General features: G+C 38.7%; 1 protein-coding gene across 1 annotated transcript in view; it reads left to right on the top strand.

Moving 5' to 3' along the window:
- Window positions 1-642: 642 nt before the first annotated feature.
- Window positions 643-20200, top strand: part of COL1A2 (collagen type I alpha 2 chain) — a 46543-nt gene continuing 26985 nt past the window's right edge. Inside the window, exons 1-21 of the mRNA XM_084619652.1 lie at window positions 643-668; window positions 1357-1392; window positions 3246-3329; window positions 5005-5061; window positions 8637-8681; window positions 8792-8845; window positions 9170-9223; window positions 9606-9659; window positions 10260-10313; window positions 10611-10664; window positions 12532-12576; window positions 12873-12926; window positions 13043-13087; window positions 15266-15319; window positions 17525-17623; window positions 17726-17770; window positions 17880-17978; window positions 18581-18634; window positions 18733-18840; window positions 19789-19842; window positions 19979-20077. Coding sequence (XP_084475778.1) covers window positions 5059-5061; window positions 8637-8681; window positions 8792-8845; window positions 9170-9223; window positions 9606-9659; window positions 10260-10313; window positions 10611-10664; window positions 12532-12576; window positions 12873-12926; window positions 13043-13087; window positions 15266-15319; window positions 17525-17623; window positions 17726-17770; window positions 17880-17978; window positions 18581-18634; window positions 18733-18840; window positions 19789-19842; window positions 19979-20077 — 1074 coding nt within the window. The 5' untranslated portion in view covers window positions 643-668; window positions 1357-1392; window positions 3246-3329; window positions 5005-5058. The remainder of the gene's footprint in view (window positions 669-1356; window positions 1393-3245; window positions 3330-5004; window positions 5062-8636; window positions 8682-8791; window positions 8846-9169; window positions 9224-9605; window positions 9660-10259; window positions 10314-10610; window positions 10665-12531; window positions 12577-12872; window positions 12927-13042; window positions 13088-15265; window positions 15320-17524; window positions 17624-17725; window positions 17771-17879; window positions 17979-18580; window positions 18635-18732; window positions 18841-19788; window positions 19843-19978; window positions 20078-20200) is intronic.

Below are 20200 nucleotides of genomic sequence, written 5' to 3'. Positions count from 1 at the left end.
AATGAGGTCAGTATAATTTCATTCAATATACAATATTCACCCTTAACTAACAAGCTAGGCACCTTTTTTCTTCAGAATTGGCATTCACTTACCTTAATTCCCAAGATGATCATGGAAAAGCTAGCAATCATTAAGTGCTATAGGGACTGTCTAGAAATGTGCCCACCCCAATTTCCAAATGGGCAGGGCTTTTTTAAGAGACTGCCTTCGTAGGTGAAAATAATATAAAGAGGAAATAACATAGCTGTGACATTTGGATATTATACATGGCCCTTGGGTTGGAGATTATTATACTTTAAAGCTTAAGTATCTCTATAAACGTTGTTTAATCAAAAGGATTATGAATGAATTCAGGTGTGCTTTTATTTATACCTTGTTTGCATGCTGTGGTAAATATAAACTAGCCAATTGTACATGTAAGTTTTTAACAGATAGCTGTATGCATTAATAATCTAACATAATGTGTACAATATACATAATTTCTCCTAGATTTTAGAGCAATTTCACAAGTACAGATTTTTGAGCAATTACAAAATATAGAACTTGATTTAAGAGGCTGAATCTCTGTGTTTGTATATTATAGTAATTTAATAGGGTTTGCGATAGAACTGTTATTAATTTCAGTTTTGTTATAATTCATTCCTTTTTAGGCAACTGCAGGGCGGAGGGTAAGCATTGTTATTATTATTTATTATTGTTTGTTTAAGAATTTTGATGAAATTTTCACAGACAAACTAACATTTTGTTGGATATAGGTTGAAAAGAAACATATTTAACCTATCTTTCAGACACTTGACCAATTTAGCACTTAAATTATTAGACAGTAAAAAGAAGAAAACAGCTGTTGGGCTATATTTACACTAGTGTAAACATAGATTCTGGATTTACACTGGTTTACCTGAGAGAAGAATTGTGAACACAGAGAACTAAGTTATATTCTTGAGAACATTTCAGAAAGCAATTGATGACAAATACACATTTTACACAACAGTGACACCTATTCAGGTCTATAATGATGGAGAAAATACATGTTATTTTTAGAAATAAATAACATATTAGTGCTAATTATTCAGTGTGGAGTAAAACAAAAATAAACTTTACATGGATGTGTTTCCACAGACTATTCTGTGCTTATCTAACTAAAATATTGTTATAGCCTACTCCTCCTTCTTAATAAGTTATAGGGAAAAGATCAGTTATATCTATCAAAGTAACTATAAGTGGCATATATAATATAGTAGTTTTGTCACACTTTCACAAATTGATTATTCTAAACAATGCAATTTGTTTATGTGTTCATATATTTTGCTGGAGGACTGCATGGCAAATTACATTGTTTTCTTTTTCTTTCTGCAGGGTCCCAGAGGAGACAGAGGGCCACCAGGAGAAAGGGTAAGGAACCATGATTGTTGTTCAACTATTTATGTTAGAACAATTGTCTTTGGAGGACCAATAGGAAAGAACCAACTACATTAAAGCACAAGTAATGAAATAAATTCACTTGTGAGAGTTTTGTGTACGCACTTTTATAAAAGGTAAATTACATGGCAGACCAGATTCTGCCCCAAGTGACATTTGTGCAGCCTGGTTAAGGTGCTGGGGCTGCCCAGGTGTGAGTTCAGAACTTGGCCTAGTACCTTTGGTCAATAGTCTGAAGAATAATTTCCAACTGTACACAGTGGAGGCCGGTGACATGAAAGTGGAAAAGAAAAGCTGACGCGGAAAGGTGCAGATTCAGAGCTGGTTCAAAGCATTGGGTAAAGATAAAACTATGCAAAACACTAAGCAGAATAGACAAAGCCTGCCCTGAGAAGCTTTCACTTATCGTAAATCAAATATACGTGGTGAAAAAACTTTTGTAGGCAAATGTATCTTGTGTATATTCTACTGGTCAATGAGAAGGAGGTATTCATTCATGGATTTTGTTTATGTAACTGTAAGTGAAGATAGTTACATATCTAATTACAACTTTCACATACTCCTATTATTTACATCCATTTTCTTTTTCTGGCTTGCTTTGGTGTCACGCAGCAGTTTTTTTGGGAGGCATATTTTTTATCTTCACAAGGTGCAGTAGTGATGGCTGTGGTTTTGCATCATTTTATATCATGGAAATGCCATGATATGGTGCATATTTTGTGTAATGATCACTTACAAGCTTTAACACCCACACTGTAAACCATTAAGAAGAATACATATACTTGTGGCTGTATATTTGCTTTACACTATTTACTTCTATCTAAATCCATTTAAGAATTATTTTCCGTATTGTAATAATATATAGTAGTGTGTGTACAGTGGTCCCAGTCTTGCTCCAGCTGAAGTCAATGGGAGTTTTACCACAGATTTCATTTGGAGAACAGTTTGGGCCCAAAATACAGAGTAAACTAAATGCTGTCCTCAATCACACCTGTAACTGAAGGCACAAAGTAGCGGGGCTGCATGGGTGTAACTGAGGATAGATTTGGCTCACAAGTTGGTTGTGCATATGCAGTTTCAAGCAATTATAGCAAATGAAGAGTATCGTCAATTGTGGTAGAGGGACAGAACAGAAAATCTTTACAGCACTCTGTTTTGCTTCTGTCATCAGATTTGTAACTATATTGGGCCAGATCCACTGCTCATGTAAATTGGTCTCATTGCATTGAGTGTAATGAAGCTATGCTGATTTACACCAGTGGAGGGTTCTGCCCAGGAAGCCTCAGCTGACTTCCCCCCAGTTTTCAGGGGCCGTTTTGTACACCCGCTCATTTGTGCCCACAGTTGTTGCATGCCCAGTTATTTGTACCTGCAGAAGACTTAATTTGTGACATTTGGGCACAAAAATAACTATGCCAGTGTCAGCTGCCCATACTCACTTTGAATATCCCCTTAGTGCTACTTAGTGTGAATAAGTATGGCAGAATCGGGCCCTGTGTATGCAAATTGCAGGTACAAAATTTGACAGTACTTCAAAATTGAACATCCCAATTTAACAGCCATTTTTGAGAGCATGGATCTAATAAAAGCTCCAAAGAGCCTCTGATGCTCTAAAACATAGTAAACGTACTCTTATGGTGAAACAATATGGCAATGGAAGTTCAGACTGTGCTAACTTTTTAGAAGTTAACAGTCAGTGTTGAAGTTGCATATATGGGAATGTTGGAGAGTATGTCCTAGCTTCTTTCTTACCTCTGATTTCACAAGTTCAGAATCTTCTTCAACTACTCCTAACATTCACTTCATTTTCATCTTTTTGACTCTAGGGTCTACCAGGTATACCAGGCAGAGATGGTGAAGATGGTCCACCAGGGCCACCAGGCCTCCCTGGTCCTCCAGGTCTTGGCGGAGTAAGACATCCAAATTTTAATTACTGAAACTGATCATCCATGCATTGTAGCATCTGTTGATTAAATATACATCTATCAGAAAATAAAGGCATTTCACTTTAGAATAGGAGAAAACATTCTGTTGGACTTGGAATGGGATGGGATTCTTAATTCCATTTCACTGAAATGTTCTTCGAGGGGTATATTTCCCATGATGAATTTGGGACCCATATAAATGTCAGTAGGGTACTTAGCACATGCATGAAGAGGAGAATTAACTCCTCGATTCCCTAATGCTATTTTTTTTCTTGTCTGAGCATCTCAGATCTGTGCACCCATGACATATTTTTGTTATTCAGGAATTAACTTAAATGAAATCCATACTGATTAAGCACATGGGCAAACAAGACAGCACTTTTTGCTGTTGGCTTCACATGAGGGGAAGTTAGTATTGAAACCAAGTGTAGAAATAATATAATATAATAATTTATATATAAATAAAATAAAAATGTAGTAAATGTACTGTTATGGTGAAACAACATGGCAATGGAAGTTCAGACTGTGCTAACTTTTTAGAAGTTAACAGTCAGTGTTGAAGTTGCATATATGGGAATATTGGAGAGTATGTCCTAGCTTCTTTCCTTCTCACTAGCTAATAAACTATATCTTTCTTCCCTCTGAATTTTTCAGTATGAACAATATCAGTGTCTCAGAGCTTAAATGGATTGTGTCTCCTCTACCCTTTTTGCAGAAACAATGTGTGCTTCGCTTCTTCTCAGAAGGCCTTGTTATGCCGGTTTAACCTTTTGAGTACCCTACATTAAGTTCATAAGAGGCATAAGGTCTTAGAGATGACGTGTTAGTGGGCAGGCACTATAAAACCCTGGGGCCCCAGGGAGATTAACCCACTTTCATCTTCACTGGGAAAAGAAATGGGTTTGTTTGTTTTTTCCCTTTTAGCAGACATAAAACTGCTAAAAAATATTAAGTTAAAATTTTATTTTAAAATATTAAGTTAAAATTTTAAATATTACATTAAAATAATGGGAATTTAAAAGGAACCCAATGCATGAAAGGAATATTTTCTATTTCATCTTGGTTTAAGAGTTGGACAGAGCATTTTCTCTCTAAAAATTTCAGTAAGGAAAACATCTCCTTCTATAAAAATCTGGAAACTCATGAAGTCCACTATAGTCTTCTTGAGAATGTAGGGGCACTTCAGATCTTCTGAAAAGCTGCAGAGCCCTAGCTCACTTGCAGATTCAAAGGGGTGGAGCATTAAGTCCAGCTGGTTGGTGCAATGATAAATGTACATAGCATCTCAAATTGAGACTTGTCCAAGATGATTTAGGTGATTTAAGAATATTTACCTCTTCTAAATGGGCATAAGTTTTATGTTCTGAATTTTCAACTCATATTATTAGTCTCTCTCAGCTACTGTTGAACAAATGTTGCTGAGAGAGTTATGTGAAATGGCATAACTATTACTAAGGAAAATTTAATTTTTTGAATAAACACAGATGGACTCAATAAATGTTGCCATTATTATAGATTTTAAGGAAGTTAAAATAAACCATTATCCAGCAAATATAACAAAAATCAGGTGATCTGAGCATATAAAATAGATCTAAAAGACTGATAGTATTAATGAAGTTCTTATGTATAATATGAATTTCAAACATTTTCTCTCCTACAGAACTTCGCTGCTCAGTATGATCCATCTAAAGCAGCTGATTACGGCCAAGGACCCATGGTAGGCAACATTCTCCTTCATTCGACAGCTTACATCATGTTTATTAAATGTTTCATTTGGATCCTTACTACATATCTTACCTGCATCATAACTGACAACATAGTTTAAAATGGATGTGGTGATCATATCATAGTCTGAGTCAGTGTAAAGGTTTTGCTGCCCTTTTGATGTGGGACCATTGAAAATGTTTGCAGTGCATTCTTAGAGCTAGACCCTCTGCTGATGTATCTCTGTGTAGTTCCTTTGACATCAGTGGAGCTGTGCCGTTATAGACCAACTGAGAATCTGACCCTTATTTTGTCAGGGAAGCTCATGGTCTGATCTTAGGTAATAGTTTCATTTTATTCACTATCCTTTTCCCCATAATGAGACATAAGAAAATTGTGTTTTGAGAATGAAGAAAGTTGACAGTGAAATTAATCTCAGTCATACCAAGATAGACCTGGTAAGAGCTACCTCAGCTAATTCATCTCAGCATCATTGATATGAGAAACTTGTGGGAGCAAGTTCTACCCCCACGACTGTATGACTCCGTTGACTTCATTGGGATTGCACAGGTTTAATAAGGGCATAATTTGGTCCCTGGATTCCATTTTGAGTCATCTTCTTCCAATGCTTATCACATCTAAGAGTAATTAGGCAAAACAGACATATAAAATAGCTCTCACAATACAGAGTGAATTGAGTAAAGTTCAAATTGTATTTGATAAAAAACATATAGGCAAAGCCTATCCTGAGGGAGAGCCTTATCTACCTACTACTGCTAAATCTGTAGAAATGGATATTTTAGAAGTATATTTGCTTCTCCATTTGGATCATGTTGTATGTGTATGTGGATAGCAGGATATGGGCTAAATTCTGCCTTCAGTTAAATCTGTGTAACTCTATTGTAGTCAGAGGTGTAAATTAAGGTAGAACTTGTCTCTGTCTCCAGGAACAGTGACTACACACAATATCAATGTTGTCAATGTACCTAAAATATAATCAGTGAGTTGAATTCTGCCCTATTTTACAGCTGTGCAACCCCCATTGAAGTTACTAGTGGGTGTATGGTTGTAATTCAGTGTAGAATTTGTCCCCAACTTGTTCAGCTAAACTGTTCAGTATTGGGGCTGATTGATTAGTGTTTCCATTCCTGAAAACAGCTTAGATATGAAACTTTCATAAAAAGATGTTGACACACCTGCGTGTCATAGCATTAATTACACTCATTCCCTCCATAACCAATACGTATCACTATTGTTCAGATTTCTCAGCTATATATGAACTCTATTAATAGATCATAAAAATGTACTTTGACAGCGTATAGAGAAACAAATAGCAGGGTGTCTCATAATGCTTCAGTGATAACTCTGGGGAGGGATAAAACAATTTACAGCTGAACATCTAGATGGAGGCTGTCTCTGTCCCTGGGAGGAAGAGAGAAAATGTACATGAGGATTCATTCGCCCTGTGGCTGTCACTGTTGCAAAGGGCTAACAAAAGAATTTTCCACAAAGAGTGAACAAATAGAGTATATCATCCCCCATACCAGCAACACTATTGGGGCTACATGGACAAAGATGAGCCTATGCCCCCTTATTGTTTAATACTTTTTTTTCTCCTGTGACAGCTCTAAATAAAAATGTAGCGCAGTGAAAATCAATCTACATTCAAAGCTTTCCTTATCTTCAATGGGAGTTTTGAGTGCAGAAGCACTGAAAGATTGGACAGAATGGAATTTATACATATTCAAAATGAATCTGAGCTATGCCCGTGTTTACTGTACTCCTACCTCCCCCACATACCAATATATATACCAGTATATAACCAATCATGTGAGTAAATAACTATGGTCTCCATGAAAAGGTAACTATGGGTAAATGATGAATTTTTAATGGAAACCACTATATCTACAGGTACTGCATGAGTAAATTCTGTTAGCATGAATGGGAATAATGCACCCACATGGCAAGAAGAATGGACTCCTTAATCATATCCAAAACTTGTGTGATTTCATAGTGAGAAATCTTAGATCTTGAATTTTAGCAAAATCTGCTTGTAGGAAATATTGTATCTTTATTTCTAAATGCCACAGAAAAAATAGGGAAAAAATGGGTGTGTAATTCACCTTCATGCAAAGAGCCAGTGCAAGGCCCATGCATCACTCCAGTCCTACTTAGACCCTATTTTGAGGGTTTAAGCGAGACAAGTAGTCCACAGGCCTTGTTCAGGGAGTCAACATGGCAGGAATTCTACTCCAAATCATTACATCTTTTGGTAAACATATCACGTATTGTAAAATACAGTTTGTGCAGTCTCATCACCCACTAAGATTTCTCTCGATCCCATAGGGAAATGTCCTTCTTTCAATAGGCATATGTTGCTTTCATTAGTTTTAATGAGGACTGTCCACATTTTTAAGAGACCCTAATTTTGCATAATCTGATGTACTGAAACGCTGTTATATATTTTTTCATCCTGCTCTCAGAATATCTAAAAATGTTCCCAGATTCGTATTTTAGATTATTATAAGGTTAATACTTAATTATTTCAGTTATGACATAAAGCACTCTAGATCCTATAAAATATGAATTTGTATGTTGGAAGTTTAGATAGATGAGTTTTGGGGTGTCTTATTTATTTGTTTCTGTGTTTGCTTTGTAATATATAAAACCATTGTTAACAGATTGCATGTTAGTCTATTAACAATCCTCTTTAAGGGCATAATTTGGCTTCGTAATATCAGTTTAGCAGAATAAACTAGTAACACTTTATGGATTGCCTTGTGAAGTTCAAAAAATGCAAAATGGAGAATTTAAATGAAAATAATTTCTCTATATCTGGCAAAATATTACATATGCAATGTATACACAGAGTCACTTTCCAAAGTGGTACACTGACAGGGATTTTGCAGTATATAGTAATAGTAACATATATAATCATTCATTATCTAGATTTTTTTTCTCTTATTGCCCTGCAATGATATCAGATTTCATTGTTCAATATCTCTTCCTTTCCTTTGAAGAGCCACTGACAAGGTCGAGAGACCCTAAAATGTAACTTCCTTTAACAAAGGCTTTTTTGTTGTTTGTTTATGACTGGGGGGATGTGCATAGTAGTGTCATTATCCTTTCACACTGCCTGTTTGCTCACAAGAATAGTGCAGGCAACCCAAGAGGAGGAATGACCGTGTGCGAGGGCACTTATATCCTCACCTACAAGCCAAAAAGAAAGTAGGAAGTCTAATGACTTGTCAGCATTGGCAGTGTGCCTTCAATAGTTTCATTATATCACACATATACCGTGCTGAGTTGGTGGTAAGCTAATAGGCGAAGAAGAGTCAGGGGACTCCTAGGTTCTATTCCCAGCTCTGCCTTTGACTGGCTGCGTGCTTGAGACAGATCACTTTAACCTCCTGTGCTTCAACTATTGCACAATGGCAGCTGTAATCCCTTCCTACTCCTCAGGAATGTTGTCAGACTTAATGAATTAATGTTTGTAACATATTTTGTGCTCCTCAAATGATAGGCGCTAGATAATGGCCAAGTATTATTATTATTATGCTAACAGGATTTTTATATATTTTTTTCTAGGGTATAATGGGACCCAGAGGCGCACCTGGAACAAGTGGACCCCCTGTAAGTGTATTCAGATTACAGCCATTGGGGTGGTGAGAAGGAGTATACGCATACAGAATATGAATAGTTTATTCTATAAGACGATATTAAGAAAACTTATTTTTTTCTAGGGTGCTCAAGGTTTCCAAGGACCTGCTGGTGAACCTGGTGAACCTGGTCAAACAGTAAGTAGATTTTTTTGCCCCTTACTGTTAATTTGAAGCGGATCTTAACTCTGAAATTTTTATATATGTGCATGTCCAGAGGAATTTGAATTTGTTGTTTCCATTTGCTCCTGTCAGAGATAGGCCTGAGCCATGAGGCTTAGACTTTCACAAGTCTAAAGTCCATAAACTACAAAATCAGCTGGCTTCCACAAAACTTGGGATGGAAGGACTCAGAACCAGGGTCCCATGTCAGGCCCATCTCTAATTCAAATTGAACATCAAAGCAACTGAGCAGTCTCACTTCAATTGTTCAACTTCATAATCCTGGTGCTTTTTTTATAGGGTCCCGTTGGTGCCCGTGGTCCAGCTGGTCCTCCTGGAAAGACTGGTGAAGATGTAAGTAGTTATTAAACACCATTCATCTTCATTAGAGTCAGATGTTCATGATTAAAATCTCTAAATTAAACTTATCTTATTTCAGTGACACCCCTAGGTGTTCTGGTGACAATTACTCAAAAGTGTAAAACACCCACCAAAAAATGAACCACAACTCCCCAAACCATTGATTTTATAGAAATCATGTTGCATTTTTCAACATAATGTAAAACAGACAAATATTAAACCTTTCCAAATGTGACCTCAAGCCTCAAAAATACAGGAAAAGTGAAATTAAAGCAAATGTAGCATCCATGCACTGAAGATAAGCTCCAACAATTTTTAAAAAGTGGTTCCATTGCCTTTGTTTACACAACTAGTTTTCTTTTCTGTCACTTTTCAGGGTCACCCTGGAAAACCTGGAAGATCTGGTGAGAGGGGCGTTCCTGGTGCTCAGGTGAGCAATTGCCTATCATATATTAAACCAAATAATTGCCTTGTAGTTGATAAAACCTGGGGACATTTAGGAAAAGGAACATATTATCAGACTAGTAATACTGGCCTGGATGGACTACTCTGCCATTCCATACCCTAAGGGATTCTTCTGTGTCTATATTCTTCTGTATGGAGCTAGAGGTTCTGTGTATCAGAAACGTTTAGGGGCTTATATTAATTTTTTTTTTTTGGTGGGGGCAAGGAATTGCATAGGAAGAGGAGAATGGATCCTTTAGTGTAGAAGACTACACTAGTATAGAACATATTTGGAGTCCTAACAGCTATGATCTACACCCTATGCATCCCACACAAGAACTTGGCAATTGGCTGCTTCTTGTTAATAATTGTGCTTAATAGTTAAGTGCCTGCCCTGTGAAGGATAGGAATTGACAATGCTGAGTATTTCACAGGTTCAGGCTCCCAGCCTATAGCTAAAATCTTTTTCCTAATTTATTAATCTGGTCAATACATGAGTATATTTTGCAAAAGTTATCATTTTTCCCTTTAGCTATAATTGCTAATGTGAGAGACATTCCTTCACTCTCCCTCTGTTTCCTTTAAGGGTGCTCGTGGTTTCCCTGGAACTCCTGGTCTGCCTGGCTTTAAAGGAATTAGGGTGAGCATATTTCTTACCTATGTGGTCAAGCCTGAAAATATCTCAGGATATTGAAGTCCCCGTAAATCTGTCACAGATTAATGTGAGAGACATTGTAAATGTATGGACTAGCAAAATGAGTCTTGTTAAACCCTTGAATGTGTCCTTGATGTAACAAAATGGAAGAAAAAACAACCATATGATTAGCATTGAGGGATAGTGGAAAGATAGACCTTCCACCTGTGAATGACAGTTTGTAGGCATGAATAAATATTGGCAAGACGATATATTTTAATAATTATTTTTTATCCAATATAGGGACACAACGGTCTGGATGGTCAAAGGGGACAAGCCGGTGCACCAGGTGTCAAGGTAAAAACTAAATCAGAATAATGGAGTTTAAAACATAGGGCACTTACAACTTCCTCCAGCAAAATACACATGCTATTATCTCCAATTCATCTCTTACATTGTCACCTAAACATTTCTCAGGATGAAATAACTCTGACATCAGCTGACCCATGTAACAGAAATACATGTCATTTCTTAACAAGAGAGATCATGCCCGGGGCCTTGAGCTGTTACTCGCGAGAGTCGTTCTACTGAGTAAGAGCTGCAGGATTGGGCCCCTACGGATTAGCTTTCCAGCAGTATTTAAAAAATCATGATTCTCCTTCCCCTACACCCTAAGTCCATTACAATGAAAATCTCTCCCCTTTCCGAAAAATTTTGTTGCCTTAGCCATGTATTGTGGTACTGCCTTCTGTTAGAACATTGACGATTGGTGATGTTGCTTTAATTCAGATTGTGTTGGTCTTTCTGGGCTTTTTTCTTCACAACGCCACACTTTAGCAACAGATTTAAAGAGCAGTGTTGCAAAACTGAATTTAAACGTGGCAGAGAAATGGAAAATCACATAAACAAAGGCATTTTTAACAACTTATTAGGTTCCCCAACTAGTCATTCTTTCTTTCCTTCATACTTTTTCTCCCTTTTCATTTCAGTCCTTCATAGCAATGTTGATAGAAACAACCAATTGGGAGCTGGGATACTTTTGCTTATTTCACACTAGAGGTTTGATTTTCACAGTTAGTAAATCAGCAACACACAAATTTCACACAATTCCTTTCATCACTTTTTTTCTGGGGGCCTACTAATGAATGCTGCTGATTATAGTACAGAATTCTCATATCTCTATGCAGCATGCTATCTGGTTGCTGACTTCTTTAATGGCAAGCTATTAGGCTATCAAAATTTCTGTTAAATACTTGCAGGTGAAAATCAGACAAAAATTGTGAAATGAATGAGAGAGCAATTATTAACACATGAGTTATGAATACTAATGACTGGAAACAGAGTAAGCCAAAATCACTAATGGTGTATCTATGCTGATGAAAGGGAAGTTACACCGGGGTTAAATTTGGCCTTGTCATTACTTTGGAGGACCCATGATTAAGGGAGAACAGATATATTCACAGGGACTAATTTACATGAATCCATGACGTATAGAATGCAGATTATAACACTGATTCATAAGGCTAAATGAGCCACTATTGGGGGAATTTTAGCTCTGCTATACATTATATTACACCTTTTTATTGTCACAAACCAAACACATCATATGGTATTACTGCATACAAATATATGTTACACTGTCAACCAGCAAAATTTATTTGTTCTCAAATTACATTGCAACAGTTCTTGCAAAACCATATTGTAGCTTCATAATACTTCTATAGAACAAAATATTAGTGCTCTAGCACAGTGATATATTCACCTATGGGACAGCATCCAGGGCAACATCTAGTGGTCAAAGGACAGAAAAAGGTGTGTTCAGTTGGATGACTCCCATACATATCTCTGATCACTGGCCTCAAGATACCAGGCACTGGGGTAATGGCTTACTTCTGGCCATTAGATGGAGTGGGCTGACCCAGCGTTTGTAATCTTGACCTAAGGCAAAAAAAAAGGAGGGGGAGCGAGGCCAAAAAAAAAAAACCTACTGAAAAATATTGATCAAATCTGGTCTTTTACTCACAGTATGGGGATGTTCTACATGTTAGATATGTAACGTTAGGGACTTTAGGGGCAGATATGCTCTTACTGAGGACAGCGATATGATTCCCACTGAGATCAATAAGAGTAAGATCAGGCCCTTAAAATCTCTGTAGGGCCACTGAACAGTCCATTAGAAATGTAATGTAGGCCTAACCGACGAACAATTTTTTATTGTTAATAGGGTGAACCTGGTGCCCATGGTGAAAATGGTAGCCCAGGACAAGCTGTGAGTATTTGCTATTGTTCATAATGTAGAAAATTGCTAAATCTGTAAGATATTTCTCAGCTAGCTCTTCTAATGCTTGCCAATCACTGTGGTCAATTTTGTTAAAGTCAGTCATCCTAATATAACAGTGCATGTTTAACTAGAATGACATTCTTTGCCTGATCAGAATTAAAATCTGAAACCTATTCCTCTGAAGAATGTTAATACAGTGATGGAGGCAAAACTGAAGTCATGTCTTGCTCAGTGAATGTTTTGCCTCACATGTACAAAATAACTAATTAAATGTATTCTTCCAGGGTGCTCGTGGCCTCCCTGGTGAAAGAGGAAGAATAGGTTCTCCTGGACCCGTTGTAAGTGACTTCGTATCTGTATATTTTACTTACCTTAACTCATATTTACTGTGCCTTTTCAGTAGGTATTTGTTAATCCTGTGTCAGAAGTTAATTCTCATATTTTTCTCCTGTAGGGTTCTCGTGGAAGTGATGGCAGTGCTGGCCCCACCGGTCCTGCTGTAAGTTACAACTTTGGTCATTTGGGGCAGAAGGGTGGTGTTTTAAGTCTTGTAGCCATCTCCTGAATTATGCAGAATTTCCCATTGTTCAATGGGATTATCTGTGTGGCCTTTTCTGTTTATGATTGTTAACCAACAGGAAGTCAGTAAAATATGAAGTATAATGTCATTTTTAGTCACCACTTGCTGAGATTCTCAGACATCAACATTGGTAGAACATACCTGACATCTGAAAGGATCAAATTGTACTCTCATTTACTCATTTATATACCAAATGGACCAGGCAGCTGGGATTTTATTTTACTTTTCAAGGGCAAAACCAGACCATTTAAATTGTTTCAAAGGCAGTTTTTTCACACTGAAACAAATTCAGGTGGGTTAGTACTGATGTAAAATCCTAACTAGTGGCTGACTTAAGTGAAATCACTCTGGATTTACACTGATGTGAGATCCAAATCAGATGTCTGTATGTGCAGAATTACTAACTTCAGCAAACCAAATTTCAATGTGTAGGTGATTTAATGTCTGATCCTCCTCAAGACTTGTTTTTTAAAAAAAAACAAGTGCTTTTCTGCTTCCATTCTTCATGCCTCTCAAAATTAAAAACACTCCAAACGTCAAGATGATGGAAGTTCAGCAAATGGCTACTTTTCATGCATATTACTTCTGGTATGGATTTTTAGCACACATTACAGGGTTTTTTTTAAAGTTAGCAGATACAACCATTGTGGTTATTACTTCTGGGTTAAAAATCATAGAAAAGCGGGGTCACGGTGGTTCCTTCAGTTATATAGTACACTGGATAGAAATAATCTACCAAATTCTCCTCTCAGTTACACCCCATGACTTCATTTGGATCTAGGGGGGTTGTTGCTGTTGATGAGTTACTCCAGTGTAATTGAGAGAAGGTCTTAGCCCAATAGAAACAGAATGAGATGATGATGGTACCAATAATCGGTGAATCATAGTTATGCTTTCCCTTAATAATTTAAGAAAAAATAACACTTTTTTGTGTCGCTAAGAAGAACAAAATAAAATGAAGGCTATAAATCCACAAAAACGAAGAGATTTAGTGCTATCCCTAACTCATCTAGTTGTGTCTAGGTACTGTATGCCAGAATATTTGTCCCATAATAATTCCAAGCATCAAGTCTCACAGCAGCACCTAGATATGACAGGGCCAGTGGAACGGCAGGTTACTGCTGAAATATCTTTGCTTTTGCCATTTTTAAAGACAGAGCCACTTTAGTTGAATAAAGATGTTTATGTTAATATCATCCTGAGAGTCTATGTCACAAATATAATACAATTTGCCACCCCTAGGCCACACCCCAGTTCTGTATTGTATTCAGTGAAGCAGAGACTGAAAGAGTTGAATGGCTAAAGTGCTGCATAACTGTTTAAATATGGCAACCCACAGTGAGTAGTGCCAACTGGGGATTGCCATGGTTACAGAGCATAAGTTGTCTCCAATTCATCACAATGGAAGTGAAGTCACCTATTGCCTCATCCACCCACAAATCCTGGTTTCCTTTTGGAGGTGATCATGGTAACTATTGTACAGTCCATTCACATCTTAGGGTCAAATCCTGCCCTCTGCTCCCCTATGGCCAGATCCATCACCTATTGAAGACAATGGAAGGACTCACATTGACTTCAGTGAGAGTTGCTTCAGGCACTAGAGTGCAAGGTAATGCAAAGAGCTGAGGGAACCTTTCCCTCTCCCATGCAAGCAGCTGGCCAGTTGCCCTACACAACACACATGCCTCGTGCACTGGGGTGTACAGTTGATAAGCATCAGCAGCAAGGAGTAGCTGGTGCACTGCTCCTGGCCAGAATAACATGCTCCCCCTTTGTTTTTTGTGATAGTTTGCTGTGAGGCATCCTGCCTGGCACTAGCAGATGGCTGCCTCTGCCCATCCTGTACTTTCCTGCCCTGCTCATGTGTTTTGATTCTAGGACAGGAGTCTTTGCTCATTTATAAAGTCTTAATCCACACTGCAAATATTATTCAGTATCAATCCTATTTCTAATTGTCACTTCTGAGATTCAGAAGATGTACTGATAAGTAATTGATCAGATAGATACATTTGTATTTTGCCATATATTTATTTCAGCAACTAAGGTGCCTGTGTTTTCAGTAATCTTTCTAAACACTTTGTCTCTTTCATTTTGTAGGGCCCCATTGGTTCTGCTGGTCCTCCAGGTTTCCCAGGTGCTCCTGGTGCCAAGGTATGAATATCTTCTTTTAGAGGAAGGTGAAATGTACCATCTAATTCTTATGCACAGCAAAATGTGCGCTCACATCTGACACTGAAGTGCTTTCAAACCAAACATTATTGTTACAGGTCAGAATGAGGAAAAACCCTAACCCTAATATTTGGAAATATTATCACATATATACATAAGTAACATTTTGAAATACGGCAGCTTTTCCACACAGCTAGACTATTTTAATTTATTTTTTCCTCAATAATCCCAGGGAATGTTTGCCCCAAATGATCATAGGGAGCATGTGCCCAAAAGGATTACATAAAATATGTCGATTGCATATAGGATTGTAAAGTCCAGCTGTGAGCTCTCTGGTACAAATCTGTTCCATATTCAGCACTCAAACTGATTGCCACATTGGCATTGATGTAAACTGAACTTCTTGGAGCAGAATGAATGCAGAATAATCACTAAAGGAAATGCCAGTAAGAGACTCACACTCTGGACCTGAGAGCAGGATTTCCTCTATAGTTAATAATAGATTAGATGAAATCTGAATCTAAGAAATGAACAGATAAAGGCACTTATGGAGATATAGAGCCTGGTTCATCAGTGCTTCACTCCTGTTGCAGTTATGTATACCTCTGACAAGTGGAGGTGAAACATGCCAAATCAGCATGGTAGCATTTTACACCCACTTTATACAGGTATGAAAAACTACACAAGGTGCAGATTGGTGGCGAATCAGGGTCCTCATTTCCTGAGTTCCAAAAATTACTATGAAGAACCTACAATTAAAAATAGTTATAGTTTTACTTTAACCCTCAAGTAAATAACTTGTCCCCATTGCAGACTGTAGGTTAGATAATCCATTTGCTGTAGTTCAGATCTTGAAGTTCTTATTGAGTTAAAACTCCCATTAAATAAAACGGGATTTTTTGATGGAGAAAGAATGGCAGGATTTAGACCAGCGAGTCAAGTTATGCCCCATTTGGGAGCTGATTTGACAACTTGCCAAGAGGCCAAGGGCTACACTGGTTTTGAATAAACTAGATTAGTTTGCTGGTGCTATCCTCCTCCTTAATACAGATGTGCTTCCCATGAAGACTACATGTCCTAGCAGACAAATCTATCTTGATTCATATTTAGATCAGAATAATGGAGAATTATTTGCTGGGATCCTTAGTCTTTGCAAACTGAAACACTGTATTGAAGATGAAGATACATGCAGGCCACATTCTTGATAGAAGGCAGTAGCTTTAGAAACCAAAGAAAACCTTACCCAGAGTGTATCCAGTAATAGCAGAGAGTTTGTACAGTCAGTTGATGAAAACATAAGTAATCAGAACAATTATGGGTCCGAGGGCTGAGTTTTAAAGATTCTGTCTCAGCTAAGATAGCCTCTAATTCTGATGTACCATTGAAAAAAAGAAAAAGGTAAGATCCCATAAAAAGGTGTAATTGATACCCTGCCAGTAGCTTATTATAAGTTCAGATGCCAAAAATTAAATTGGACATCCATTGCCTGGAGGCACTTTGAGACCAATTCACGGTTGTTCTGCACCTTGTGTCATTATTTGCAGTAGTGCAAACTGACTCTGCAGTTGACCTGCTGTAATAACATATGGTCTTGGGTAATAACATATAGTCTGATTTTTCAGCAGTGCTGGGGACCCACCGCTGCCATGTAAGCCACTGACTTCCATGGGAACTACATAGGCTTCCAAGGCTCAGTGTCTCTGAAAATGGGTAAAAAAGCTATGTCTACACCGTGACCTAGGGGTGTGATTCCCCAGGTCGTATACATTGCTCAGGTTAGTTCTCATTGAACTAGCACAAGTATAAATAGCAGGGGTAGAGGCAATGGAGCCACAGCTGAGCCGTGCCGAGTACACACCCACCCACCTAACACCAGTGGTTATGTCTTTGGCATGGCTCAGCCACGCCTCTACTGCCACTACTCCTGTTACCATGGCTACAGTGCCAGTGAGACTCACGCTGGCTGTCATCGAGTACATGTACACGAGTTGGGGAATCACACTGCAGCTCATAGTGTAAACGTAGCCTCGGTTTCTTCACATCTCACACAGCAATAATAAATGCCAACGTTTATTATTAATCTCAGGTTGCGGTGGTGTGGGTAGTGTATGCTGAGAGACACCGTGCTGTGGTCTATCACTGCACTGTGCTTGTAGCTGAAAGGTCTGAGACCGTTTTCTCAAACAGGGTGATATTGGAGCTGCTGGTGCTGTCGGTCCCAGTGGTCCTGCTGGTCCAAGAGGTGAGCCTGGACTTCCTGGTGCTTCTGGCCCTGTTGGCCCTGCAGTAAGTTAGCTTCAACCTTGCTATCAGCAAATGTGAATTCTTGGAGCTCGGGGAAGTAAGCAGAAGATTATATTAACCAATACCTTTTGTCTTCCTTATTAGGGCAACCCTGGTGCTAATGGCATTGCTGGTGCTAAAGGTGCAGCTGTGAGTATCTCTAAATTCAAGCTGAGTTGCTTCAGAAAGCATGTTTCAATTAAAGTGACAAAGAAGATAATGAGATTGTTATGTTCTTTCTTTCTTTTTTGCTTAACAGGGTCTTCCTGGCGTTGCTGGTGCTCCTGGTTTGCCTGGTCCTCGTGGTATTCCTGGACCTGCTGGCCCAGCTGGTACAGCTGGTGCTAGAGGACTTGCTGTAAGTGGCATAGTCTGTAGTGTCTCTCTATTTTATAATGGCCAAAGTATCCACACTTGTAAAACCTGCTGGATATATTTTATCTCTAATGGCAAACATTTTAGTTTTTCTTTCCAAGGCATTTCAAGTTACACATAGCAGCTCACTTCCACATTTTGCCACCGCTTGGCTTATTGTGACTTAAGAATTCATATGTCACACATCCTTCGGGTGTGATGACCATAAAGCTCAGTAGTTCTTGCACACTAATGCTATCCAAGCTTGTGTAAGGCAGAAAGATACAACAACAGTCTTAATGCCTGGCCCTCGGCTGGTATAATGCCAACTGAGGAGCAGGCCCTGAATGCTTTAGATCAATTGATGTTGTTAGTTTAAATTACCTTTTAACATATTGTTTTCTATGAATGTTCCATGTCTGTAAAACCAAAAAAGTTCATTTGACACATACCAGGAATGGCCCCTGGTTGTCTATCAAAATAGAACGATGCAGGATACTCCCGTTAGATTATTAAATAGTTCTTTGCTGCATAGAAAGCTTGCACAGGTGGAAGAAAGTAGTTTTTTAGGGTGTTTAATTCTGTGACCTCTTTGCTTGACTTTAGGGTGAGCCTGGACCTGCTGGATCCAAGGGAGAATCTGGTAACAAGGGTGAACCTGTGAGTATGGTAGCACATGAAACCTGTTTCAGTGAATTAATTTTAGTGTAGCCTGTCGCATAAGATTCTGATCTTTTTCTCTATTCACATTGAAACAGGGTGCTGCTGGTCCAGCGGGTCCCGCTGGTCCAAATGGTGAGGAAGGCAAGAGAGGCGCTACTGGTGAAGCTGGTGCTACCGGCTCCCCTGGTCCAGCAGGTCTAAGAGTAGGTTCTCCTTGCACATTTCAGCCATAAGCAAATAAGAAGGGAAATGACACAGCAAAACTAGAACAACAGATACAAATAAAGAAATGGGGAGTCATTAATGCTGCTGTCCGTACTATTCCGGCTAAGTCGAGCCCCCTAGGAATGTGCCCGTTGAACAGATATTGTATCCAGTGATCTGAGCCATTTTTGCATAGTACATATTAATGCTGAAAATTATACTTGTCCTCAAAGTATATGTTTATGGTTGGTTTCAGTTATTGTTGTTAAATATTTATTGTTTTTAGAGCCCCACAAATGCACTTAGCCCTTTAAAAACCCATTCATGCACATAAATGTAATTGAAAGCCAGGGGCTCGATCCTGCAAGGCTGGTGAGTATCTCTGACAAGGTGCAGACGGCACCTCCAGCTGGAGGGGAACAAGGCCAGCTTCCTCGGAGGCACTCAGCCCCTCATAGGATCAGGCGCTCACCCGGAGAGGAAAGAAAACGGAATGATAATCCCATATGTGTTTCAGATGAAGATTAGTGGTTGGCTATAGACAGAAAGGCCCTGATATTGCAATCTGAGCTGCATGGGCAGTTCCTTGTACTCACGTGAACCTCCCAGGTGTCAGTAAGACTCTGCATGGGTGCAAGGGCCCACCTGCATGGATCAGATTAGAGGATCATGGCCAAAGTTTCGCCCCAGATCCAGAGCTGAATTTTACCAAAGACTGAGGGTGCTCAGACCAAAAGTTCTGATTCCATCCATTAGAGCTCTGGGAAGACACAAAGTCTGGATCTCTCTCAGGATCCAGATTTCCCCACAATTGAGGGTGCTCAGATCCAGACTCATCTGAGATACCAGCAGTTCTGGTTTGCATTCTGAGCTTTAGCAAACTCTGCTTTAGCATGTGACTTAATCTCTTTTCCATTCTTAATCTGTTTTGTGTTTGTTATTCGTAGGGCGTTCCTGGGTCTCGTGGTCTCCCTGGATCTGATGGCAGAGCTGGTGGTATGGTGAGTTTTTGTACAATTTACTTCTAGTCAAGTAGTGTAATGCAGGATTTCTTTATTTATATATATGGATGATACTTATGGCTAATTGTCTCTGCCTTGGTTTTAATTTTTTTTATAATTTTTTTTTTTTTTGTAGGGACTTGCTGGAAGCCGTGGTGCTCCTGGTCCCGCTGGTGCTAGGGGTCCTGGCGGTGATTCTGGTCGCCCTGGTGAGCCTGGCCTCCTTGGTCCAAGAGTAAGTCTGAACTCAGTAGCTTTGCTGGAGAATTGCAAAAAGGGAAATGACTTTCATTTTATGGGATAAAACTATTCAAAACTTAGAGGATATATTTGTCCATTATCACAGAGGATAACTGGC

The sequence above is a fragment of the Lepidochelys olivacea genome (assembly GCF_965140295.1).
Source record: "Lepidochelys olivacea isolate rLepOli2 genome assembly, chromosome: 2".
In the NCBI taxonomy this organism is placed as follows: Eukaryota; Metazoa; Chordata; order Testudines; family Cheloniidae; genus Lepidochelys; species Lepidochelys olivacea.
Note: the sequence above shows the minus strand (reverse complement) of the source record. Positions and strands in the feature narration are given on the sequence as shown.